The 26,667-nt window shown below is 40.2% G+C and overlaps 1 protein-coding gene across 2 annotated transcripts; it reads left to right on the forward strand.

The window, feature by feature from the left end:
• Positions 1–2,442: 2,442 nt before the first annotated feature.
• Coil (coilin) lies at positions 2,443–21,179 on the forward strand. 2 transcript variants are annotated; one of them, XM_026407357.2, is made up of 7 exons: positions 2,443–2,691; positions 10,087–11,194; positions 11,332–11,418; positions 11,692–11,739; positions 13,052–13,121; positions 17,552–17,640; positions 20,250–21,179. In XM_026407357.2, the coding sequence occupies exons 1-7, from the start codon at positions 2,447–2,449 to the stop codon at positions 20,331–20,333; spliced, it is 1,731 nt and encodes a 576-aa protein (XP_026263142.1). In that variant the 5' UTR covers positions 2,443–2,446; the 3' UTR covers positions 20,334–21,179. The 2 variants fall into 2 exon arrangements, with proteins under 2 accessions (XP_026263142.1, XP_026263143.1); XM_026407358.2 differs by having other exon boundaries at positions 10,165–11,194.
• The last annotated feature ends 5,488 nt before the right edge of the window (positions 21,180–26,667 follow it).

Below are 26,667 nucleotides of genomic sequence, written 5' to 3' on the forward strand. Positions count from 1 at the left end.
TCCTCTGGGGAGAAGTCTTTTCTGTCACAGTGGGACCTACTGGAGGCTACCCCTTGATGGAGATGTTGCCACCAGTCCCCTCCCCTGTCCTCTCTCTTTGCTTCCAGGTTGCCATGACATGGGAAGCTCTGCTCCACCATCCACTCCCTGCCATGATGTTCTGCCTCACCACAGACTCCAAAATGATGGAGCCAACTCATGCAATCAAAGGATCCTTCTGCCTTCCAGGTAGCTTCGACTACAGGCATGTGCCACCAGGCCCAGCTGCATAGATAGTTTTAAGAGACTCAAGTTCCACTTCTCAAAATTTAAACTTTCTCAGTGGGCTCTTTCCTAAAGCTGATTGCCTGGGAAAGTGTCTGTGTTCCGTTTGCTGTTCTCCCCAAAGAAATGAATCTCACTGGCACCCACTTCCCTTATTATTTGTTTCTATCAAGTATTAAATTTAGATGAACTTTAAGGGAATATGTACTGAATCTACTGTAAATAATGCACATACATAAAATCCAGTAAGATGTTGGACATCTTCATTTTATTGGGAGTAGCTCTTCTTTCTTAGATGTTGATAAGCTCTTCTGGGGGTTCTGTCAAATTCCTATTTATAAATATAACTGATTTTTTTCTATGAGATTTAATTGTTAATCTACATATAAGAGTTCACAAACATCTCTCTGTTCATCTGTCATGAATATATATACAGGTCTTTGATCATAGCCAGTGGGATGAGCTTAAATGCTACAATCCCCACTTTAATATAATTGTCATTTTTTACTCCAAAAACTTTATCTAATTTTAGATGTGTAAAACAGGCACCTCTAAGTGTAAGAGTGAGTGGTAAAATCATCACTTAAATCTCAGTAGAACCTTCCAGATATTGAGAAAGTAAATGGCTGGGTAAATATTCCTTTTGAAACTTGAGTCCCATTAATAATATATATATATATATATATATATATATATATATTTATTTATTTATTTATTTTAGTTTTCGGTGGACACAACATCTTTATTTTATTTTTATGTGGAGATGAGGATCGAACCCAGCGCCCCGTGCATGCCAGGCAAGCGCGCTACCGCTTGAGCCACATCCTGAGCCCCAGTCCCTTTGTTTTTAACATTATGGAACATGAACCTGAGCTGCTGGAGAACTGAAAAAATATATATTTTTTTTCTTTTTGGTACTGGAGATTGAACACAGGGGCGCTGAGCTGCATTCCCAACCCTTTTTATTTTTCATTTTGAGCTGCTGGGATTACAGGCCTAAATCACAGGTGAAAATTTATTTTTAAAAATCTTCTGAAGGGCTGGGGATGTGGCTCAAGTGGTAGCGCGCTCGCCTGGCATGCGTGCGGCCCGGGTTCGAGCCTCAGCACCACACACAAAGATATTGTGTCCGCTGAAAACTAAAAAAAAAAATCTTCTGACTATCCAGGCACTGTTGGGCACGCCTATAATCCCAGCAACAAGCCTATTTTTGCCCTAAGCAACTCAGTGAGACCCTGTCTCTAAATAAAATATAAAGTAGGACTGGGGATGTGGCTGAGAGCCCCTGAGTTTGGTCCCTGGTACCACTGCCCCCCCCCCCCCCGCAAAAAAAAAATAATAGTTTACAATCCATACCTTCCTCATGAAAATTAAACAGAAATTATATGTGAGAGACGTGGAAATTCTAGTTCAAGAAATAAATGATATAAAATTTCTGATTTACTTACTAGAAGTAAATGCCAGGATTTACTCTATTTGATAATATGAATGGTGGAGGATATCAAATGGGTACGGTAATTATAGTCCATTGGAGCCAGGCGCGGTGGTGCATGCTTATAATCCCAGCTACTTGGGAGGGAGGCTGAGGCAGCAGGATCATGAGTTCAAAGCCAGCCTCTGCAATTTAGCTTAAGCCCTAAGCAACTCAGCCTGACCCTGTCTTTAATAGAATATTAAAAAGGACTGGGGATGTCGCTCAGTGCTTAAGCACCCCTGGATTCAATCCCTGATATAAAAGATATTCCATTGGCTGCATAGAGAAGAGTGATTAATGGTTTATTTAAAAATATCAATATTGACAATACATTAGGAATTACATATTTTTCAACTCCATGAAGAATTGCTCAGAGGAAGTGTTTTCAAAAAAACCCACAAAACTTCTTTTACACATATGAGCGAATATCTTAGAAATTTCTCACCAGCCACTTGCCTAAATTCGGACCCTACACAATGCTGGGCAGGAAAGGAATAGAGACATTTCATGCACTTATCCCTAACCCTTGTCATGAACAAATCTGAATAGAATCAAACACCTTCCGGGTTCTCACGAAACCTGTAATAGCCATGTGCCACCCATAGGTGGCACACGCTAGCGACCCCGGGTAGTGCGGGGGGCGGGCCGTCCGAGCACGCCTCTCGGTAGCCCTGTGGTCTCTCTGGGCTTCCGTTGAGCACGAGCAAGATGGCAGCCTCCGAGACGGTTAGGCTACGGCTTCAATTTGATTACCCTCCTCCAGCTACCCCGCATTGCACGGTCTTCTGGCTTCTGGTCGACCTAAACAGATGCCGAGTCGTCACGGATCTCATCAGTCTCATCCGCCAGCGATTCGGCTTCAGTTCTGGGGCCCTTCTAGGTCTCTACCTGGAGGGGGGGCTCTTGCCCCCGGCCGAGAGCGCGCGCTTGGTGAGGGACAACGATTGCCTCAGGTGCGCGCGGCGCGGGGAGACGGCGGCGGGGCGGGCGGCTGGCCGGGGACGCGCCTGCGCACGCCGGGGTCGCCTCCGGCCGGGTTAGAGTGAGACTGGGGAAAAAAAAAATGCAAATGCAGGAACCCCGGAGATCCAGACTGGTCTAGTCAAGGCTGGGGCTGAGGAATCTGCATCCTAACTAGTGTCGTTCTCCGGGAGCTTCTGATTTTCAGGTGAACCAAACTTGGAGCAGCTCTCATGCTCCTGAACAGGGCAGGTGCTTCTTCCAGCCTTGATTTAGGGAACCTGCACCCCGCCAGGCACTGTGTTCCGTGCACATGGTGGCAAATGTCTGGGAGCCTGGCTTTCCTTGGCATACTCTCAGGGTCATCTGCCCGGAGACCAGGCGGAGAAAACACTCTTGTTTTCTTCCTAACGCTCCGGTTGTCCCACTTTAGTTCCTGTGCAGTATTCGCTGAGACTTCTGGTGGGCGACATTCTGTGTCTCACTAGGCGTTTTGGGTTCACCCAAATAGGTGTTTGGATCCTTCTCTTTGTGCATCAGGACACACAAGAATAATTTAAAATATGCTTTTGGAAATTTTAGAAAATGGTAGGTGAGTATCCAGGGGCAGTTGTAGTATGAATTGCCAATACCTCGTTGTCTCAGTCAGATAGTGAGATGTGATCATTCCAGTTCAGATTCTCATCTTGGACTGATTTGTCACCACCACCTCATTAAGCCTAAGCTACAGTGAATTTCGGAGTTGGGAGCCAGGCTACATCCTGTTGCTTGCCTTTTGTTGTTGAAAATTGCTTTCCCTGAAGCATGTCAGATTCACAAGATTTCTTCAGAACATCAGGGAATTTAATTTGGAATAATGACTGTATCTTTGAGTCTCTCTTAAATCAGGAATGCTATGACTTATTAACAATGTTCAGCTGTTTCAAATGACAATTTGAAATAGCCCAAATTTCAAAAAAATGTTCTTTTCTCTTTTTATTACTGTAATAGGCCTCCATTTGCTCTGAAATTTAGGGACCGATTAAATATTACGGTTGTAAGGAATGTATCCCCTCCTATTAAGTTTACTTTCCCAACTGTCCCCTGCCTAATAAATTAATAACTTATGACTGCTAGCTAAGTACAGTTATACTTCACTTAATGAATCATCTAGGAATTACGCTGTTTATAATGAAGTTCACAATGTCAAAAACAATGGTGAAAGTTGTTATAAGTAATAATTAGAGCACAATGGCAGGCAGATTCCTTCTAAATGCCCAAATGCATATGATGAGAAATCCTCTGCAGGGGCTGATAACAACGTTTCAGTGGTAGAGCACTTGCCTAGTATGTGCAAAGCCCTGGGTCAAATAACCAGCACTTGGGGGGAGAGGGGGACGGACTTCTGTAGCTGGCTTCAATGATAAATAGGGACAATCCTGTAGGAGAAAACTAAATTTGGGAATGTTTTGTTTCATGCTCCCTGAATCATTGTCTTCCCCTGACAAATTCACTTTTTTTTCAGAGCTACAAAGGAAACATATTCTCTGTTGTCAGTTACCTAATATTGTTGAAGCACACCCAAATACGTAGCTTTGTGCTTCTGAATACTATCATCTTGTGTGGTACAGTCAGTTAGATTGAATAGTTTGATCAACTTATACTGCTAAGTACAGAAGATGATTGAGAAAAGAGAGATCAAGCCAGGTGCAATGGCACATTCCCATAATCCCAGCTACTTGGGAGGCTGAGATAGGAGGACTGAGAAATTGAACCAGTTTGATATTTAGCAGTATCCTGTTTCAAATTTTATAAAAATTAAGAAGTCTGGGGCTATAGTTGTGGTAGAGCACTTGGGTTTCATCCCCAGTACTGCCACCTGCCCCCACAAAAAGGAGAGAGATCCTGGAACAAAAGTGGTCAGGGAATTGAGCAGTACCTTGAAGTTTGGGCATATATTAGGTGGCTAAAGTGCAGTTGTAGAGGCAAAAAAAAAAAAAAGAGGAGACAAGCCTGCTGATCAGAAGAATTCTGTTGGAGGTGCTGGGGAATTGAGAAGTCTCATGAGGAAAGGTAGAGCCAGGTTGTGAGAATCCTGAGAAATAATCTTTGAGGCCCCTCTGTGCCATTGTTTTTTCCTCATAATTCATTCTCTTAAACCCCAGGAATCTGACTGGACATCTGCACCCAGACTGTTGACAATGAGCTCCTGAAGTTGGTCTTTAGGTCCCATGAGAAGAGGAAGTGCTCCTTGCTTGGAGATCCCTGTGTTAGTTTGCCAGGGCTGCTATAACAAAATACTGCAGATGGATGGCTTCAGCGACAATGATTTCTCATAATATTGCAGATTTGGTTTCTTCTGAGGCCTCTCATTAGTTTGTGGAAGGCATCCTTCTCCCTATGTCCTTACATGGGCTTTTCTCTGTGTGCAATCCAGGTGTTTTTCTTTGTCCAAATTTCCTCTAAGGACACCAGTCAGATTGGATCAGGATCCACCCTAATGGCCTCATCTTGACTAATCACCTCTTTAAAAGCTCTGTCTCCTCATACAGTCACAAGAGGTACTGGGACTTACGGCTTCTACATATGAACTTTAAGGGGCCACAGTTGAGCTCATAACAGCCCCCAAAGAGGGTTTCACAGAGGTTTGGTTGCAGCAACTGGTTTGGACAGTCACCAGGTAGAAGAGAGCTTTCTTTCTTTCTTTCTTTTTTTATTTTAAGAGAGAGTGAGAGAGAGAGAGAATTTTTTAATATTTATTTTTTAGTTTTCGGCGGACACAACATCTTTGTTTGTATGTGGTGCTGAGGATCGAACCCGGGCCGCACACATGCCAGGCGAGCGCACTACCGATTGAGCCACATCCCCAGCCCAGAAGAGAGCTTTCAGTTGAAGTCATCCTGTGAGGAAATAAAGTGCACTCCCTCCTCTCTCACTCCCTCCTCTCTCACTCTTTCAAATGCCTACAGTATTTGATCAAATGTTAGAGGTGGGTTCTCATTTCATATTCCTGTAGTCAGTACAAAGTCAAACCTCTCTAAAGCATCTGTGACTCTGTGACTCACAAACTTTGTGCTTTTGGTCAGGTAACTTTTTACCTGTCTGAAGGTGGCAATGTGGCTGCTGCCACCAGCTGCAAGACAGGAGGGAGGCTGCAGGGAACTGGTGGGATCCAAAGGAATGAAGCTTTCCTATTTCACCTTCCTTGTTGAATTTCATGTTCGGTTGATGAGACAAGTTCATCAAAAATCCACCAATGTCTCTTTCAGAGGACTAACAGCGTTCATTGTATTAATGAAAATTAGAACTAACATGGATAGCACTTGTTTTGAGCCAGGCATGCTTTAGATATATAGTTCATTTGAGTACTATAATTATTATCATTATCCTCATTTTTATAGATGAGAAGGGCAGAGGTAATGGTTTTTTAAAAATTAATTACAGTGGCAGAAAGAGGATTTTTAACCCAGGCAATCATTTTGACCTTGGTAAGATGACAGTATAAGAAAGTAAGTGTCAGGTGGGGAAGATGGGCATGTCTATATTTCTGTATAATAAAATCCTAGAAGCAAAATTACAAATATAAAAGGGAGTATTTGCATTTTGATAATACCACCCATTTTTCCCTGCAAAGAGTTTGAATAAAAAGTGGAGGATATGTTTTAGAAGTTCCTTGAAATCAAATTTCTGTCATTGCTAATTAATTACCCAGGTAATTCACTTCAGTTTATAAAAGAACAATTGCATTCACTTTTGTTTGTAGAAGACAGCTCCATTTGTTGTCTATAGTTCATATAGAGAAATGAACATTACTAAAGCAAGCATACCCCCTGTAATTTGAGGGCAGTGGCACATGCCTATAATCCCAGCAGCTTGAGAGGCTAAGGCAGGAGATTCCCTAGTTCAAAGCCAGCCTCAGCAATTTAGTGAAGCCCTAAGCAACTCAGTGAGACCCTGCCTCCAAATACTCTATAAAAAAGGGCTGGAGATATAGCTCAGGGGTTAAGCACCTATGGGTTTAATCCCTGGTACTAAAAAAAAAGAAAAGAAAAAAATGGCAATCAAACAGACTTAAGGAGACCATTTCTTGTTCCCTGGGTGACATTTTGCCTCACTCTGTTCATATTTGTTCCTTGTGGGGAACAGTAGCTAGTGAGGCTGCAGTAATCACAAGTCATACTTTTCAGTCAGATACCTATACATGCAGTGTCTTAAGGAGGAATAAGGGTTGGGTATATAACTCAGTGGAAGAGCCCTTGTCTAACATGCACAAAGCCCTGGGTTCTGTTCCCAGGACCACAAACAAAACAAAACAAAAAAATGGGTGAGGTGATGCTTTAAAAAGCATGATGGTGTTACCAGCTCCAGGGAAAAGTATGAATGCTGCCTAAACTGGGTGCAGCATTTGCTGTCTTGTATGTAGGGACTTAATAAACTACAATGTTGGAGCAGGAAGTTGAGTAGCTATTTGAAGTTTGGGGAAGAGTTTGATCCTAATTAGTCATCTCACAATTGAAGCTTGAATCATAGCATTGCTAAAAGTTAAACAAATTAATAAAAAATGTCAAGGAAAAAAATCTGATATTCTGAAACTTATTCAATGTTAGATTCACAGGATGCCACACTAGATTGTGCCAGTTAAGAATGACTTCTTTGCTGTTAAATATTGAGGCCTTTAGAAGGGAATAGAGAGGATATGTTTTTATTTTTATTTTTATTTTTTTTAAGGAAAGGAAGGGAACTGATTTTTTTTTAAGAGAGTGAGAGAGAGAGAGAATTTTTAATATTTATTTATTTTTTTTAGTTTTCGGCGGCAACATCTTTGTTTGTATGTGGTGCTGAGGATTGAACCTGGGCCGCACGCATGCCAGGCGAGCGCACTACCACTTGAGCCACATACCCAGGCCAAGGATATGTTTTTATAATATAAATCCCTGGTCATTCAGAGTTTTATTTCTGTCTTTATTTTCTCCTGCTTGGTAGCTATTATTTTATCTTGATTTGTGGATTTCTAAATAGTTGTTTGTTGAAAAATAATTGAGGATTTTTCTCATCTACTGCTTTGAGGAGGTAAATCAACAAGATTATTGGGCTTTAAAAAAAATTAAGGAATTCGGGCTGGGGTTATGGCTTGGTGGTAGAATGCTTGCCTAGCATGTGTGAGGCCCTGGATTCGATTCTCGACACCACATAAAGATAAATAAATAAAGGTATTGTGTGTCCATCTACAACTAAAAGATATTTCTAAAAAAGTAAAGAATGCTTATACATATGCCCTTATTCACCAATTAACCCTAACCCCTAACCCTAACCAATTATACTTTATTTTCAAATATGACTGTTTCTTTCCCTGTTCACTCAGGATTAGCTATTGCCAGTTCATTGGGGAAAATTGCTATTCTATAATGAAATAATTTTGGATGCAGTGTGTATTAGTCCAGGTTCTCCAGAAAAACAAAACCGTTGCAGGATTTGTGCACAGAGAGACAGGGCACCAGTGTTCCATAGGAAGCAGTGTTTATTTTGTGCCAGCACAGACTCAGCAGATTCACATCCAAAGGCCAAGTTTCGATTGCAGCAGGACTTCCTCTCCTCCTTGCCTCCCATTGCATATTATCCCCTTTGTCTCCCCAATATGGAAAAATATATTTTGTGTGGGTATTCTGTACTATAAGATCATAAAGAAGTTACCACAGAGCTGTTACCACAGGGTTGCACGTGCAACCCGAGTGTGCCGCACCACTTTTCCTTTGTCTGGTGAATGCATATGTACATGGTTATTGAAGGCATCATGTTGTCTGACAGTCATGTGTGTACACACAGATCTGGCCTTGCTTTGCTGCTGTGCCTGTTTGGAGAGGGCTTCTTCCCCAAAACCAATAGGAAAAACACATGATTTAATATAAGGAATTAACTTACACAGTTGTGGAAGCTGAGAAATCTCAAGATCTGTAGTCAGTAAGCTGGCGACCAGAAGGTCAGTCGTGTGATTCTAATCCAAGTCTGACTCTGAAGGCCGGAGAAGACTGATATCCCAGCTTGAAGGGTCAGACAGAAAGCAAATTCTCTATGGCCCTTTTGTTTTCTTTTGGCAATTAGTGGATTGGATGAGGCCAACCCACATGTGGAAAAGCAGTTTACATAGTCTTACAATTTAAACGTTAATTTCACCCAGAAACACTCTCATAGACATGCGTGGACAAAAAATAATGCTTAAATAAATGTCTGGGCACCCATACCTCAGGCAAGTTGACACATAAAATTAACCATCACAAACTGTCATGCAATTTTATGGGCATCTGTCACTATTCCAGAGAACATAAATTGTGTAGTATTTCCCTAAGTTTAAACAAAAAATAATAATCAAATCTCATGTTACTTCTTATTATTTTTAAGTATATATTTATTTTTAATTGTCAGTTATTGTACATATTTATAGGGAACGATGATATTGCAGTACATGTATACAATGTGTAATGATTTGATGAGGGTCACTGGCATATCTGTTACCTCAGGCATATTTCATTTCTTTGTGTTGGGAACATTCAAAATTCTGTCTACTAGCTATTTGGGAATATTTGTTAATTGTTGTCAACCATAGTTATCCTATGGTGCTGTAGAACACTCTTCCCGGGATCTGATAATCACTATTATATTTTTTATTTCTTTGAAATCAAATTTTTAGCTTCCAAATGTGAGAGTATATAGTATTTTTCTTTCTGCAGCTGCATTATTTTAATTAACAGAATGTCCTCTAGTTCCATTCATGTTGCTGCAAATGAAAGAATTGCATTCCTTTTATGACTGGTCAATATTGCACTGCACACACATATCACATCTTCCTAATCCACTGATCTGTTGATGGGCACCTAGGTTGATTCCATATTTTGGCTATTAAAAATAAAATTTCATTTTTTAAAAAGCAACACATTCCAAAACAAAAATGGATAAGTTAGCAATTATTACCTTTTAGGGTAGGTAACATATATGTAGTGAAAGATAATGAGTTTTGAAGCTAGACAGGTTTGAATTGCTTTCCTGCTACTTACCAGCTGGGGATCTCGAGTAACTTACCTGTCTGAACTATAATTTTGTGGCTTGTAAAAAAAAACAAAAATGAAAAAACCTACTTTCTTGTGGTTTTGGATCAGAGAAAATGTGTAGAAAATATTTGAGACACGATATTCAGTAAGTAAAACTGGCCTATGAAAGTTGACCATAAGTCGTGCTATATGGGCCATTTTGTCAAAAAGAGCCTTTGTTTTCCTTAAGTGACATGACAGTTTTTCATTGCTGGTAGTGACCATTTGCAGAATCATCTCAGTGTATAGCTACATTCTGGAGACATGAATTGCTCACTCTAGCTTTCTCTCTTGTTTTTTTTTTTTTTTTTTTTTTTTTTTTGACAGAGTTAAGTTAGAAGAGAGAGAAATTCCTGAGACTTCTGTAGTAGTCAGTAATGGAGATGATATTCCTTTACCATCTAGAAAAGCAAAGAAGCGGGCTTATAAGTTGGAGGAGGATGAAGAATCAGAACTAGGTTGTAGATATTCAAAGAAGCAGTGGAAGAAGCAAGACAACAATAATATTAATGAGAAGGTCGTGGATCTGGAACCAAAAGCTGTCACAGAACAGACTGGGAGGAAAAAAGGCAAGAGAAAAAATAAAGCAACATGTTGCCCAGTGGATGAGGAGGAAGAAGACACCAAAAAGAGAACACAAAAGAAAAAGGAGAAATATGAAAATAAAAAACAGACCAAGAATTCCAAGTGTCCTAAAGCACAGATGTCAAAAGAGGGGATCACCCAGAAGTATAGTCCTCAGAAAGGTTCTGCTAAAAACAGTCTTGTGAAAGTCAGAAGAAAAGGTGGGGGAGTCACAAGTTCAAAAGACAGCCCCAATTCCTCCTCGGAGTCTGAGTCTAGTTCTAGTCCGGATTCGAACAGTGATGATATCAGCAATGTCACATTGGAGGTTAGAAATTCTTCAGAGAAACTATCAACTGAGTTATCAAAAGAAGGACCCTTTACAAAAAATACAGTTGTAAACAAACTGGTTGCAAAAGCTGCCATTACCACCAGCAAAGGCAAGATCAGAGCCTCATCTTCTAGTTCAGATTCTGCTTCAGATTCAGAGGAGAAGCACATTGTGTCCAAGAGCACTCCAGAGTATGCTACAGATTTCCTAAAGACAGTAGGCCTCTTTTCAGGAAGGGGCTGTCCAGGTCCAGGGCTGACAGTACAGACTCCAAGTTCCATAGGGTGGAAATTTTGGGAATCAAATACTAGCAAACAGGCTCCTGGTCCTCTTCCCAGTGTGTCTCTCCCCACCAGTTTAGGAAGAGGATGGGGGAGAGGAGAGGACCTTCTTTCTTGGAAGGGAACAAGAGGTCGGGGCATGCGAGGGAGAGGTCGAGGACGAGGGCACGCTGTTTCCTGTGTTTTAAATACTAGCACTGAATATCAGAAGCAGCAGCAATTAAATGAGATAGTAACAAATTCATCTACTATTATCCAGGTAAGTATTGTTTATTATGAGTTGACTACTTTCTCCATGGAGAAAGTAGTCGAAGTAGTCATGTCACGTGGACTCCATGTCATGTTCTCCCATTTTCTCACCAGTAATGAAGTCACGTGACTAATGCTGTTTTTCAGAATCCAGTAGCAATACACAAGAAGGACTATAGTCTATTACCACTGTTAGCAGCTGCCCCTCAAGTCGGAGAGAAGATTGCATTTAAGGTATATTTTAAAACAGCAACAATAACAACAAAAAAGGTTAGCTCCCCTTCCAAATAAACTTATTTAGCAAGTCATGTTGAATAATATTTATAAAAACCCTTTTCCCTGGAACACCAGTGTGACCAAAGTTTCATGGATGGGGCCTCAGACTGGTGAGGGTGGGCACTGCATGTTTTCTTCCAGGGGCAGGTTGGTAAGACAGAGGAGCCATGGGGATTAAGAGAGGATAAGAGAGAGGACTTGTGTACTCTAGGTTTTTTTCTTCTTTTTTAGCTTTTGGAACTAACATCTGATTACTCTCCTGATGTCTCTGACTACAAGGTAAGCTTGTTTATTTAAAAATAATTAATTCAGCTGGACATGTTAGCGTGTGCCTGTGGTCCCAACTGCTCAGGAGGCTAAGGCAGAAATAGCTTTAGCCAGGAGTTCAGGGCCAGCATAGGCAACATAGTGAGACAAAGTTGTCAGTATACTATTAAGATTAAAGTTATATTTAAAACTACTTGCTTGGATAAAATAGTTCTTTTTTTTTTCATTAAAGTCATAAAGTAGAAGATTAAATTACTTATCAAAGTGTGAACTTTTAAAAATCATCACTGTTGTTTGGAGTGGTGGCACACGCTTGTAATCCCAGTGGCTGGGGCAGCTGAGGCAGGAGGATCTCGAGTTTAAACCTAGCCTTGGCAACTCAGTGAGGCCCTAAGCAATTCAGCAAAACCCTGTCTCTAAATAAAATATAAAAAAAAGGGCTAGGGATGTGGCTCAGTGGCTAAGTGCCCTTGGGTTAAATCTCTGGTACAAAATTTAAAAAAAAAAAAAGATGAGTCCTATATTTTTGCATTCATCTTAAGTGCTGTTTTCTAGCTTGATCAGTTGATTTATTTAATTCTATTCCAAAGAAAATAGTCTCTCAAGGCCCTTGACCCCCACTGAACCTGGTTTTTAGAAGTACCTGTTGTCTATACTCAGAAAGCCTGGGTAGGTGCAGGAGGAACCGATTAGTTGGCTTTCCTCTGTGTCCCCAAAGACCACCCATTGTCTCATTGCCCACCAGCAACCATAGGGTAATGCCTCCTCTTGATGCATTTGAAAACCAGCTCCCAAATCTGAGGGACCTGGGAGGAAGGAAATTATAAACTTACCAGTAAGAAAGTACCTTCCTGTTTCAGCCTTAAGGGACTATACTCAGCCCTTAGGATGGCCCCGACAGCATCAGAAATGGGAGCCGCACCACTGGGGTATGGGTGGCCTCTCCTATTAAAAGCTGTGATAGCCAGTCCCTCCTGAGTACATAATCCTAGCCTATTTTCCTCCATTTCTCTTATTTAGTGACTTTTGATGACCTAGTATATTCTTGGCCTTTCTTTAAGTTCTGTAGATGTCTACCATTTATGATTAAAATATATCTATTTTGCCTCTGAATATATTTCAGTATATTCAGATAAATGATTATAAATCTGCTATTCTTATTTCCCCTACATGTTGATTTATTTTTAATGCTTTTTATTGAAATAGAATTGAAACACATAAAACTTGCTTTTTTAACCATTTTAAAGTCTACAATTCAGTGGTTTATAGTATTTTCACAGTGTTTTATATGTTGATTTTTGACTTGGACTTTTATTTTTGAAAGGAAGGAAAAATATTAAGCCACAATCCAGAGACCCAGCAAGTAGATATAGAAATTCTCTCATCCTTACCTGGTGAGTCTTTTGGAAAAGAATTTGAAAATTTAGACTCTTCATATCTACAATGGCTTCTGAATAGCATTAATATACAGAGATTTTCTCTTTCTCAGCTTAGCCTAGCACCTGTAACTGGCTGTGTTCACCACTCTGTCCACACCCCACACCTCTGGGGCCTGCACACCTAATCCTTGGATTGTGTCTACTAAGATATATTGGATTGGTTCTCAAAGCTGGTGGGCTACTTGTTCTTATTGTATTTGTGTGACTTCATAAAGGATTATATGAGCTGGTGAAAACTGATTTCAAAAAGAGTTATTTTTAGGAAACAATTGAATGCTGACTCAGGAGTATTACTGAAAAAAAATGCTATTAAATTATATATGAGTGGGTCAGCTATAAAAGATTGGGAAGACTTTGATAAAAGTCTAAGAAGGTTCTGTCCTTAGTTGCCTTGCAAAGTTTTGCATTCTTACATCACTTTAAAAAGAAAATCCTGGGCTGGGATTGTGGTTCAGTGGTCGAGCTCTTGCCTAGCATGAGTGAGGCACTGGGTTCCAATCTCAGTACCACATATAAACAAACAAATAAATGAATGAATAAAAAAATAAAATCTAAAAAGAAAGAAAGAAAATCCCAAAATTGGAACTTATAGACAATGTATTAGGGGTATGGTTTATAAAAGAAAGAGACATCTATTTAGTAAACTTAAGACCTACTTAGCTGTCTTTCAAAAAGATTGGCAAAATAAAATGTCTACAATGTGTGTATATACATATACTCTCACATTTTATTTTTTTGGTGGTGCTGGGAATCAAACCCAGGGTCTTGCATGTCTTAGTTGAGTATTTGCACATTATTGTCACTGGTTCCCTGCTTTGTCCTGATTAATCCTACCTGTTGTTCTGGATAAGACAGCTTTTATCACAAGGACCTTAACTTAAAATATGTTGCAGGGGTCCCTAACCAGAGAGCAGGGGAGTTGACGTTCTCTTTAGCAGACTCTAAAGCAATTAATTTTTTCCTTTTTTTTTTTTTTTCTTATACAAGTCAGTGAATGAAAGACTAAAAATTCCACCGAGCATGGTGGCACATAACTGTAATCCCAGCCACTTGGGATTTCAAGTTCAAAGCCAGCCTCAGCAAGAGCAAGGCTGAGCAACTCAGCGAGACCCTGTCTCAAAATAAAATCCAAAGTCAGGCTTGGGATGTGGCTCAGTGGTCAAGTGCCCCTGTGTTCAATCCCTGGTCGGAAAAAAAAGTGATAAAAAATTTAAAAGTCATCACCAAAAAAAAATAATAATAGTAAAAAGGGCTGGGGATATAGCTCAGTGATAGAGCATCACTGGGATCAGTATTCCGTATACCTAACTAATACCCCTCCCCCCCAAGAAAAGAAGATGACGATGATGACAATGACAGCTGGAAAGCCAGTGTAAGTTATATCTAAACATTTACTTAATATCACAAAAGGATTTTATTGAAAAACTCTTTTGACTGATTTCTGTCTATTGAACTTTCGAATCTTTCTTTCTCCCACTCCTTCCTCCCAGTACTAGGAACTGAACCCAGGGGCGCTCCACCCCTGAAGCTTTTTTTTTTTGACATAGGATCTTGCTAAAGTTGGTCTTGAACTTGTGATTCATCTTCGGCAGTCTCCTGAGCTGCTGGGATTACTGGCCTACGCCACCATGCCCGGTTTTTTCCATATTTTTAGTGGCGCGTTTTAGTTGTACATAGTGATGGGATTTGTTGTTATATTTGTGCATGCTATCTATCTATCTATCTATCTATCTATCTATCTATCTATCTATCTATCTATCTATTGGTACTAGGAATTGAATTCAGGGGCACCCAACCACCGAGTCACATTCCCAGCCCTATTTTGTATTTTATTTAGAGACAGGTTCTCTCTGAGTTGCTTAGTACCTTACCATTGCTGAGGTTGGCTTTGAACTCCAGATCCTCCTGTCTCAGCCTCCCAAGCTGCTGGGATTACAGGTGTGTGCCACCACTCCTGGCCTTGTGCATGCTATTTTTAATTTTGAGATAGGATCTTGCTAAGTTGCCAAGGCTGGCCTAAAACTTGCTATCCTCTTTCCTCAGTCTATAGCATTGCTGGGATTACAGGTGTAGGCCATGGGGCCCAGCTCTAGCTTTCTCCAGATGAGGTTTTATTTATAGAAATCCCTATTCTTAGGAATGATGGACAGAAGTTTGTGCATGGTCAAATTCCAGTGACACAAACCTAATCACTGCATGTCAAGTTGTTGACAATGACAATATCTAATTACAATTTTTCTTTTTTGGTGCATATGTATATGATACTGGAGATTGAACCCAAGAGCACTGTACCACTGAGGTATCCCCAGCCCTTTTAATTTTAATTTTTATATTTAGACAGTGTCTTGCTAAGTTGCCCAGACTGATCTTGAACTTGTGATCCTCCTACCTCAACCTCCTGAGTCACTAGGGTTACAGGCATGTGCCACCATGGCTGGCTAGCACTTTTCTTTGGGGCATCAAGAAATGACTACTGGGCTGGGGATGTGGCTCAGCGGTAGTGCCCTCGCCTGGCATGCGTGCGGCCCGGGTTCGATCCTCAGCACCACATACCAAAAAAGATGTTGTGTCCGCCGAGAACTAAAAAATAAATATTAAAAAATTCTCTCTCTCTCTCCTCTCTCACTCTCTCTTTAAAAAAAAAAAAAAAAAAAAAAAAAGAAATGACTACTGCTAGGTGTGGTGGCACACACCTGTAATCTCAGCAATTTAGCAAGGCCCTAAGCCACTTAGTATCTCCAAATAAAAAATTAAAAAGGGCTAGGGATATAGTTCAGTGGTAAAGTGCCTCTGCTTTCAATCCCTAATGCCAAAAAACAAAATAAACCAAACAACCCCCTGGGCACAGAGGCATATGCAATCCTAGCAACTTGGGAAGCTAAGGCAGGAGGATCACAAGTTGGAGGCCAGCTTCAGATAGTTAGCAAAACCCTGTCTCAAAAAAATTAAAAGGGCGGGGAATGTAGCTCAATGGTAGAGTACCTCAGTTTCAATTTCCAGTATTGGAAGACAAAAACAAAAAAACTACCTGTTCTTTAAGAAAAATACAAGTCGTTCTCAATTTACATAGTTCTGATATACATGAATTTCAGTTACCATGGTTTGGTTAAATATTAAGTAGTGTCTGTCCCCCAACAATACCAGGCAAGTATTTAGCATCAGTCCCCCACAATACTAGGTATGTTAACTGTAATTGTATACAGATAGTTCTTCAGTCCACAAATCACTGTGTAAATAACAGATGTGCCTCCTGATGAGTGACGAGTCACGTCACTTCTTTCAGAGTCTGTCACTGACTGCTCACTGTACATCTAACATTCTGTACAGATGGCAGATGGTTGTGCTGCCTCCTTGTCTCTTAGTGTAAAATCACGAACATTTTAAAAACATGAAAGCACAGTAGAGAAACAAAAGTGAGAATGCTGGACGCGCCCTCGCCTGTGTCAGTGGAGTCACAGGTGAAGTGGCTGACTGGGGAAGTCCACTCTGCCACTTTTGTGAACTTCCTGACTTACAGAAGGCGGCTGTGATGAAAAGTCCCAGCAGTGGCACCAGTGGAAAGCTTCACTAAGATTCCACACAGTGAAAAGGAAACGCTCAGAGCCACTTCTTGACATTAGAAGCTCTGAGAATAAAATGTTGAAAGCTGATCCACACCTCGAAGGGACTGTGATAGTCTGCCAGGCAGGGAAAAGCTGTGCCATCTGTATCGTAAGCTACATGACATGACGGCAGCATCGTTCCAACCGCCCTCGATAAGTTTCTTATGAAGAAATAAAGTGCTTTACCTTTTAGTTTCTAATGTTTGAAATAAAAATGGACTATAGAAATATTTTTACTAATTTTCATTTCTCTATATAGTGAGGGTCTTTGATGTTTTGATGACAATTTTGAAAAATTTCAAGACAACCATATTTTTTCCCGTGGATTGATAAGATAGTTTTGTCTCACAGGGTTTTTTTTTTTTTCCCAATCCCATACTACTGTGGGAGCCTGAAACCTGCCTCTGTTTCCAAATAGTATGCATATGTGATTTCTGGGACTGAATGACATTGTGTGTCACCTTGCCTTATTGAAACATATAAATTATCTTTTTGGATCATCTTGTGGTTCAATGTTCAGTTCTAAGATTAGCAGTGACAGTTCCTCAAGCTCATTTTAAAGGAAAGGTTGTTGATGAACGGTCAGGAAGTGACCATGTTGTGGCACTGGTTCTCTAAGGGTCGTCTGTGAGGAGCGCTCCCCGATCTCTTGTACACCCAACTTGCGTATCAGTTGGTGATTTATTTGTGACTGTTTTCCCAATGATAGAAATTCTCTATAGAGAAATATTTTAATTATTGAGAAATAACTTATTGTCTTTTATCCCTGCCTTCTGGTTTCAGCCTTGAAAGAACCTGGGAAATTTGATTTGGTTTATCACAATGAAAATGGAACCGAGATAGTTGAGTATGCTGTGACACAGGAGAGGAAGGTAGGCATGCTTCTCTTCTTGCCTTGTTTGGTCAGTCATTCTTTTTTTTTGGTCATTTTCTTTTGACTGGTAATGTGGGATATGGAAAGTGACATTGTAGCTTCCCAAATTGCTTATATTAAAACCATAAAGGGGCAGGGCACCATGGTGCACGCCTGTAATCCCCATGGCTCATAAGGATGAGACAGAAGGATTGCAAGTTCAAAGCCAGCCTCAGTAACAGTGAGGCGCTAAGCAATTCAATGAGACCCTGTCTCTAAATAAAATACAAAATAGTGCTGGGGATGTAGCTCAGTGGTTGAGTGCCCCTGAGTTCAATCCCCAGTACCAAAAAAAAAAAAAAAAACCATAAAGGATCTAGGCCATGGAGGCAGCTAGTCTTTTTTTTTTTTTTTTTTTTTTATTAAATATTTATTTTTTAGTTTTCGGCGGACACAACATCTTTATTTTTTTATGTGGTGCTGAGGATCGAACCCAGCGCCCCACGCATGCCACTCAAGCGCGCTACTGCTTGAGCCACATCCCCAGCCCAGAGGCAGCTAGTCTTTACTGTTGAGCGGCAGTAACAAGTGCCAGGTGCTGAGTTGGTGCCATCATGTACCTCAAAGTGCCTATGTGATAAGATACTCAAACTTTTGTTTGATAGTGTGGAGTTGCTTACAAGCATAGTTATATAGGGATTCCAGTAGAAAAACTTTATTGGCATGTACAATTCATAAAAAGTGCACATAAATGTATAGCTTGAACAATTTTTACAAATGATCATATCTACATAATCAGACTTAGATAAAGAAATAGAACATAGCTGGGCACAGTGGCACACACTTATAATCCCAGCACCTTGGGAGGCTGAGACAGGAGGATTGCGAGTTCAAAATCAGCCTCAGCAACAGCGAGGCACTAAACAACTCAGTGAGACCCTGTCTCAATAAAATACAAAATAGGGCTGGGGATGTGGCTCAGTGGTCAAGTGCCCCTGAGTTCAATCCCCAGTATGAAAGAAAAAAAGGAAGGAAGGAAGGGAGGGAGGGAGGGAGGAAGGAAGGAAGGAAGGAAGGAAGAAATAGAATATGAACAGCCTCTAGGAGCTTCCATCCTGTGCCCTTGCGGTCACTCCTTACTCCCAGAATTTTTATACTGTAGAAAATGTTTTCTTAAGACTCTTGTATTTGGAATGTTGTGAATCTTATTCTGGAAGTTTCACTATGGAAAATTCACATTTCATCTGAAACGTTAAGTCATGGAAGCACTAACCAAACTATATGTTTTCCTGTGTTTTTTAGGTGGATGATACTTTTTTGTCCCAAAGTGCATTTTTAGGGTTGTGATAGGATTGGCAGTTTGGTCCAATCCCCTGTTCTTCTTTATCTGCAATATAAGAGCTCTATTTATTTATTTATTTATTTATTTATTTATTTATTTATTTTTCTTAAAGTGTATTCCTGGAAGACTGCATTGGAAAATTGAACCTTGGAGGATTTTTCACTATGCATTTTTTTTTGGGGGGGGCACTGGGGATTGAACCCAGGGGTGCTTAACTACTGAGCCACATTCACTATGCCCTTTTAAACAAAGTCTTGAAGTAGAATACAGAGCCAGTAATTACTGTTTTTTTTTTTTTAGATGTTGATGGACTTTTATTTTATTTATTTATTTATATGCAGTACTGAGAATTGAACCCAGTGCCTCCCTCACATGCTAGGCTAGAGCTCCACCACTGAGCCACATCCCAGCTGTCATTACTGTTTTTGACACTAGATGGCTCTCAGTATACATCCATGTGGCCCAGCGTTAGTGATTACTTGTAAATTTTTGTTTTCAGGCAGCATAGAATAAGAACTACTAAGCTTCCAAGAAGGGCATGGGCAGCCTAGTGATACACAGTTGGCCACATCTAGCTCCCAAGAAATCTGCAGGCCACCTGTCCACTGGGGAAATCCTTCTGGCACTTGTAACCTCTTACTCCTTCTGCATTTTCTCAGTCCCTACAACCCCCAGTTGTAAACAAAAGATGAAATGTGTTTAATGTTAAACTTAAGCTACATTTTAGGGAAATGAATTCTTATGTCCTAATTAAACTCAATTTACTGGGACTCAAATTATTCCAGTTCTCAATCATCCTGCACAATAGAAATTTGCCTTCATTGAAGAGTCTGATGTCCATAGTACAGTCCAAGTTCATCTAGTCTGGGAGCCCCTGGACCAAGGAAGATGCTTGTCAGTTTTAATTTGCATGTCATAGATGTGTACTGAAACGTGTATTGATTGATTTGTAATGAGAAATATTATTCTACAAAGAATGAGATTAACCCTGAATGGTGGGATCTTGACTAACTTAAATTTTCTTTTCTTTTTTTTTTTTTTTTGTACTGGGAATTGAACTCAGGGGCACTCGATTACTGAGCCACATCCCCAGCCCTATTTCGTATTTTATTTAGAGACAGGATCTCACTGAGTTGCTCAGTGCCTCACCATTGCTGAGGCTGGCTTTGAACTTGATCCTCCTGCCTTGACCTCCCAAACTGCTGGAATTACTTAAAATTTTTAACTTACTAAATCCTATATGACCTCAAAATGAAGTGCTTAAACTATTTTGTATTTTTCCTCAGATCACGGTTTTTTGGAGAGAGTTGATTGATCCAAGACTGATTCTTGAATCTCCAAGTACCACCTCAAGTATAGAACATGTCTGAGGATGACCTTTCCACCTCATAGTTTATAAATGTCTTTTTTGTGAAAGTGACTATAACCTGAACTTTTTTTTTTTTTAAAGAGCATTTGAAAGTCTGGATTTTTTGTTATCTTCATTTGCCTGCATAGGGGGAAAAAAAAATCTACCTCATCATTTAAAATAATATGGGTGGTTTGTAGACCCCCTGATTTTTCTTCAAGTTGATTTCAGTTAACAAAAGTTAGAACTTGACATTCCCTGCAGACATTGTTACATCCCAATAGTCTGGTTTCTTCTCATTTTCTATTTTTTTGACCATTAAGTAGCAATCGTCAGTAGGAGTTTATAATACCAAGTACAAGAATGTGCATTGCGTATCTTGTTTCAATAAGTTTCATTGAGTAACATTTTAAAATATTAAAGCATGTTGCTTGAAATTTTTTAACATTTGAGTTGTTCCATTAAACATGGAGCATCTTATAAATTTCAAGTATGTTATACTTTCAAGTATGTTATACTTGAAATTGCCCAGAGTTAACAGATAGTTGGGTTTGTTGCAGACAGTGGGTTCAAGAATCCTTTCACATTTTCCTAATTTAAAAATTAAGGATTCTCAGGACCCTGTGTAAGAGCAGTGTGTCTGGAGGAGAACTGTGTTACCTTGGGTAGGGGATTTGCTGTGGGACTTAAGACCACAGAACATGTTATCTTGCTACAAGATGCCAGGCACCTGCACAGTGGGTTGGAGTGAGGATCTTGAACAGAAACTTCCTTTTTTTTTTTTTTCTGTTATTACTCAATACAAAGCAAAAATGGCTAAATATATACTGTGAAAAAGGCTTTCTTCTAACAAAAGATCAGATCCTCCTTCAGCTTTGCAAATTTTTAAATAAAATCATATTGAACATAATGTCCATGTTGAGTCGTGTTTAGTTGAATATTGCAAATTACTGTCTTGGTTAAGTAATGTAAGACATTGCACTTTTCCATAAAAACCTTTGCCTTCATCAAAGAGTCTGATGTTGCATAGTCCATCCAAGTTCATCCCATCTGGGAGCCACTGGATCATGCAAATTAAAATTTGCATGACATGGATGTGTATTGAAATGTGTATTTATTGATTGTAATAAGAAATATTACTCTAGAAAGAGTGAGTTTAACCCTGAGTGGTGGGATCTTGGCAGTGGGGTTCTTCATAACATAATTTCTTTCCAGGGTTTGGAAAACAAATTAAGATAAATAATCAATATTAATTAGATCAAAGAGAAGTGTTGATGTCAGGGTATATTTTCAAATTTTAATCAGTTTTGAGTTGCCCTTTTCCACTATAGTGATGGGTAGAGTCCACTAGAAAGTTGATGGTATCAATTTAGGATTCCTGACCAGCTTTGGGAGAAATAAAATATGATAGGTTAGAAAAATAAGTGCTTCACACCCAAAGAATTTAAGTTTGCTTTTTGAAATTTTTGTTTCATTTATATACAGTTGTGTTTGTATTGGAACACTATGTAAAATGTACATTTGTTTTTTACTACTTGAAACCAGAGATTTCATCATCATGTGATTCTCCAACTTGGAAGCTCTAAACTATACCACTTACCCAGGAGTGAGAGAGCAAAGGGGAGATGAGAAGGAAAGTACCAGGTACTGGTCACGGAGCAGATCTTTGATTGCTGCTTGGATTAGTCATCTTTACATCACTGGGACAAGAACAACTTAGAGAAGGAAACTTTTATTTTGGCTCATGGTTTCAGAGGTTCAGTCCTTGGTGGGCCAACTCCAAAGCTTTGAGGGAGGCAGAACATCATGGAGGAACTCATTGCAAAGGAAAGCAGCTGTGGCCATGAAGGCCAGGAAGCAAAGAGCTCTGCTCACCAGGGACAAAATATGAATCCCAAGGCACACCCCACTGACCTACTTCCTCCAGACACACCCTATCTGCCTAGAGTTACTACCCTATTGATTCATTCAAGTGGATTAATCCACTGATTAGGTTACACCTCTCAAAATCTGATTGTTTCATCTCTGAACATTCTTGCATTGTCTCATATGAGCTTTTAGGGGAGCTCTCATATTCAAACTCCTGGGCTTGGTACTCCAGAGGGACCATTCTAAATGAGGAAAGTAGTACTCAGATGCCAGCTTTGTTATTATAGAATTATACCATGGGTTTAAAGTAGTAACTCATCTAACTCCTCTCAACTCAGTGTTGAGTAACTTGCCAACTACCACCCAATTAGCAGAGGGTGTGTTAATCAAGGTACCTGTGATAAGATACCTGGAATAGACAGCCTAAAAGGAGGAAAGATGGATTTTGGCTCATGGTTCCAGAGGTTACAGTCCATGGTCACTTGACTCTATTGGTTTGGGCCTGTGGCAAGGCAGAACGTCTTGTCAGTGGGAACCTGTGGTAAAGGAAGCTACTTGGTGGCAGCCAGCGAGAAAAGAGAGAGGAAGGGACCAGGATTCCAGTATCCTCTATAAGGGCATGCTCCCAATGACCTGACTTTCCACCCAACAGTGGTTCCACCACCTCTCAATAGTACTTTCAACTGGGGACCAAGCTTTCCACACATAGACTTTTGGGGACATTTAAGATCCAAACTACATTATGCTATGGAGAGTTTATTGTAATTTTAGAACAATATTATTGACCCCAGGATGCTTTTATAGCTGATCTTAAAGTGGCTCTGTCCTAGGCTGGGTATATTGCTCAGTTGGTAGAGTGCTTCCCCTGCATGCACAAGGCCCTAGGTTCAATCCCCAGCAACACACACACACCCATACACACACACACAGAGTCAGCTACAGCCCACCTGCCTCACATTTCCCACTCTGCTGCCATTATCCTTGAGAACATAAATCTGACATTCTCTGCCCCTGTGGTTCAGTTTTGACCATCTTCAGATTGTCTCCTCACCATGGACTTCTAGACTGCTTTGATTCTGTATTAAGATGACTCTGGAGCAGCCACTATGATGAATGCGTGTAGTGCCAGCAATCTGAAAGGATGAGGTAGGGAGATCGCTTGAGCCCAGGAGTTTGAGGCTAGCCTGTGCAACATAGTGAGACCCTTTCTAAAAAATAGAGGGAGGGAAGGAAAGAAACTGACCCTTGATCAGTCTGATGCCCAACTGGGTCTTCTTTCTTTTTGTGAAACCCTCCAGCTCTCCTACTCCATGTGTATCACCAATATAGTTGGTCTCTGCCAGCCCTTTCTTGGACTCCATGGTGGTAACTTAATTTGTAGCAGTCGCCACCCCTAATCTCTGGAGGATATAAGACTTCTAATGGATGCTTGAAATCCTACTTGTACTATCTTTATTCCTATTTTCATGAACTTTTACCTTTTCACTTAAACACAGCACTGTATCTCTTTGGCATTCACAAATTGTCAGCATCACTACTTTGAACTTCAGTGCCATTATTAAGTTAAATAAGGGTTGTTTGAACACAAGCATAAGCACTGTGATACTGTGACAGTGAAGATAGGCACAAAAATTCTCTACAAAGCTGGGCACAGTGATACATGCCTGTAATTCCAGCAACTCAGGAGGCTGAGGCAGGAGGACCTAAAATTTAAAGCCAGCCTCAGTAATATAGTGAGGCTCTAAGCATATTAGTAAGACCCTGTCTCAAAATAAAATATAAAAAGGGATGGGTGCCGCAGTCTGGCTGGGCACAATTCAGGAGCCACTTGTCAAAAGAAACAAACTTTATTTTTAAAACTACAAACGCCAAACAAAACAGCTCCTCAGGAAAAACCCTCAGAGCCCAACTGCCACCACCGGCTTCCACAAGCCTCTCCACACACCAACCACCACCTCCCCCAATCCTCCTGCTCTCGAGGCCGATTGGCTAGGTCGCGTGGGCGGAGCCAAAGAAGTCCCCCAATGAGCAGTTCCGTAGTCTGAAGGGCAGGGAAACAGCCCAATGAACATGACCGCAGAGGAGCCAATCAGCTAGATGTTGCTGGGGCCACTGTGAGCCAATCATCAGCTGGCAGCTTGAAGGGCAGGGAAACAGCCCAATGAACATCACCGCAGAGGAGCCAATCAGCTAGATGTTGCTGGGGCCACTGTGAGCCAATCATCAGCCGGCAGCTGGAAGTTTGCTGGCAGCTGGAACTTTGCTGGGGCCCCTTTGGCTGTGGCTCTCAACATCTCCCCCTCTCTGTTTAAACAACAAGCATGTGGCTTAGGGACCGTGCCTGCCTTAGGTTGTCCAATACTACATATGGTCCTTACCCGTCTTCGGATGAGCTGACCTCAGGGCGTCAGCCTCCTGTCTTAGGTTGGTACCATTGTAATTGGATCTTACCCGTCATTGACTACCGGTCCAGTATACAGCCACACCTGTGGAGAGGTACCAGCGGGGGGATGAGGTTCTTTGCCTCACCTCTGTTGGCCCCCAAATAGCTGAACGATCATTACAAGCAGAAGGGAGGAAGATATACCAAATCAATACTCCAACACTACCACAAGTCGCTGCACCAACAGATAGTTCACAATGCATACAAGTGAGTTTACAATGCATACAAGTGACACATAGTTTAGGCAAGTTCTGTAAGCGGTTCAGTGATGGCTATTGCAGAAACTGTAGATTAGTTTTATCTTTGTCTTCACCGGCACAGGGATGAAGATAGGAATTCTGGCAATAATGGCTAAAGAAAACATTGTGTAACATTCCAGAAGGCACTAAAAGAAAACAATTTTCTTAACAATTTACATTATCTTCACTGGCACTGGGATGAAGATAGGAATTTTGGCAATAATGGTTAATATTAATAATTATGTAACATTCTAGAAGGCACTAAAAGAAAACAATTTTCTTAACAATTTACATTATCTTCACTGGCACTGGGATGAAGATAGGAATTTTGGCAATAATGGTTAATATTAATAATTGTGTAACATTCTAGAAGGCACTAAAAGAAAACAATTTTCTTAACAATTTACATTATTTTGAAAAGAATTATTAAATATAATGAAAAGAATAGGTGAAAGTAAACAAACAGATCTGTTAACCTTCTTAACAGTTATTTACCCAATTTAAATTAAACCATTTAAATCACGTGAATAAAAAAAAAATTTGGATCCATTTTTTTTTTATGAGCGCTCAATCATATATGATATATGGACATATGTACATTCAAACATATAACACAAAATACAAGTGTGCACACATAATATAATACATACAACACATAACATAATAGTAAAGGCCTTATAACTTTTTACAGGTGAAATCTCCATTGCAATGTTTAAAAACTCAATAGTCAAAAAAGAAAACAAATAGAACTGATCAGCAAAACATTAACCTAGGTCTGTATGAGCTCAAAAAACAAAATAGAACTTCATGATATGGGAAAGGGCAATAATAAAACAGATATTGAAAAAAGCATCCTGGTTCTGTCGCAGATATAAGGATAGCCAAATTGGAGTTTTGGATATCAGCTATTATTGATTTGAGCCAAATCATCTTCTTTTTGGTCTGTAGAATTCGCTTTAGTTAATCTCTCTGGAATCCAAATTGGCTGCTGTTCTCCCTGTGGAAACACACAAACAGACCCCCGACTCCAGACAATCACTGGGTCAGGATTTTAGTTAATCTCTCCGGAATCCAAATCGGATGCTGTTCTTCCTGTGGAAACATATAAACAGGCCCCCGACTCCAGACAATCACTGGGTCAGGACCTTGGTTAATCTCTCTGGAATCCAAATCGGCTGCTGTTCTTCCTGTGGAAACACACAAACAGACCCCCGACTCCAGACAATTACTGGGTCAGGACCTTTCCATTGTCCTGTTACAATATCTTTCCAAAGTACCTTGGGCTTATGTACATTTTTCGGACACATATGCCTTTCTGCAGCACTAAGTCCTGATGAATCCAAATTTAAAAAGTTTAGAGTAAAAAGGGTTATTTTAAGTTTATCTTTGGGGAATATATACCCCTTCCCAATTCCGTCTTTTTGCTTTAATAAGTACATTTTAATAGTTTGATGAGCTCTTTCAACTATGCCTTGTCCCTGTGGATTGTATGGGATTCCTGTTATATGAGTAATGCCAAATGATGAACAAAATTGTTTAAAAAAAGTAGACGTATAACCAGGGGCATTATCTGTTTTTAACTGTTTTGGAATGCCCACAGTAGCAAAATTTTGTAAGCAATGAGCTATAACATCTTTAGTTTTTTCTCCGGCATGAAGGGAGCCCATCAAAAATCCAGAAGAAGTATCAACTGTAACATGCAAATATTTTAATTTTCCAAATTCTGGCAAGTGTGTGACGTCCATCTGCCAAATATGGTTAGGTATCAATCCTCTAGGATTGACTCCAAGATTAACTTGTGGTAA

The sequence above is a fragment of the Urocitellus parryii genome, chromosome 7 (assembly GCF_045843805.1).
Source record: "Urocitellus parryii isolate mUroPar1 chromosome 7, mUroPar1.hap1, whole genome shotgun sequence".
NCBI lineage: Eukaryota > Metazoa > Chordata > Mammalia > Rodentia > Sciuridae > Urocitellus > Urocitellus parryii.

What these genes read in the sequence shown, in the direction of transcription:
- Coil (XM_026407357.2), top strand. Translation starts at nt 2,447, where the DNA reads ATGGCAGCCTCCGAGACGGTTAGGCTACGGCTTCAATTTGATTACCCT. An exon ending in AGGGACAACGATTGCCTCAG is followed by an intron (nt 2,692 to 10,086) that starts GTGCGCGCGGCG and finishes TTTTTTTGACAG; the next exon opens with AGTTAAGTTAGAAGAGAGAG. An exon ending in CTGTGACACAGGAGAGGAAG is followed by an intron (nt 17,641 to 20,249) that starts GTAGGCATGCTT and finishes ATTTTTCCTCAG; the next exon opens with ATCACGGTTTTTTGGAGAGA.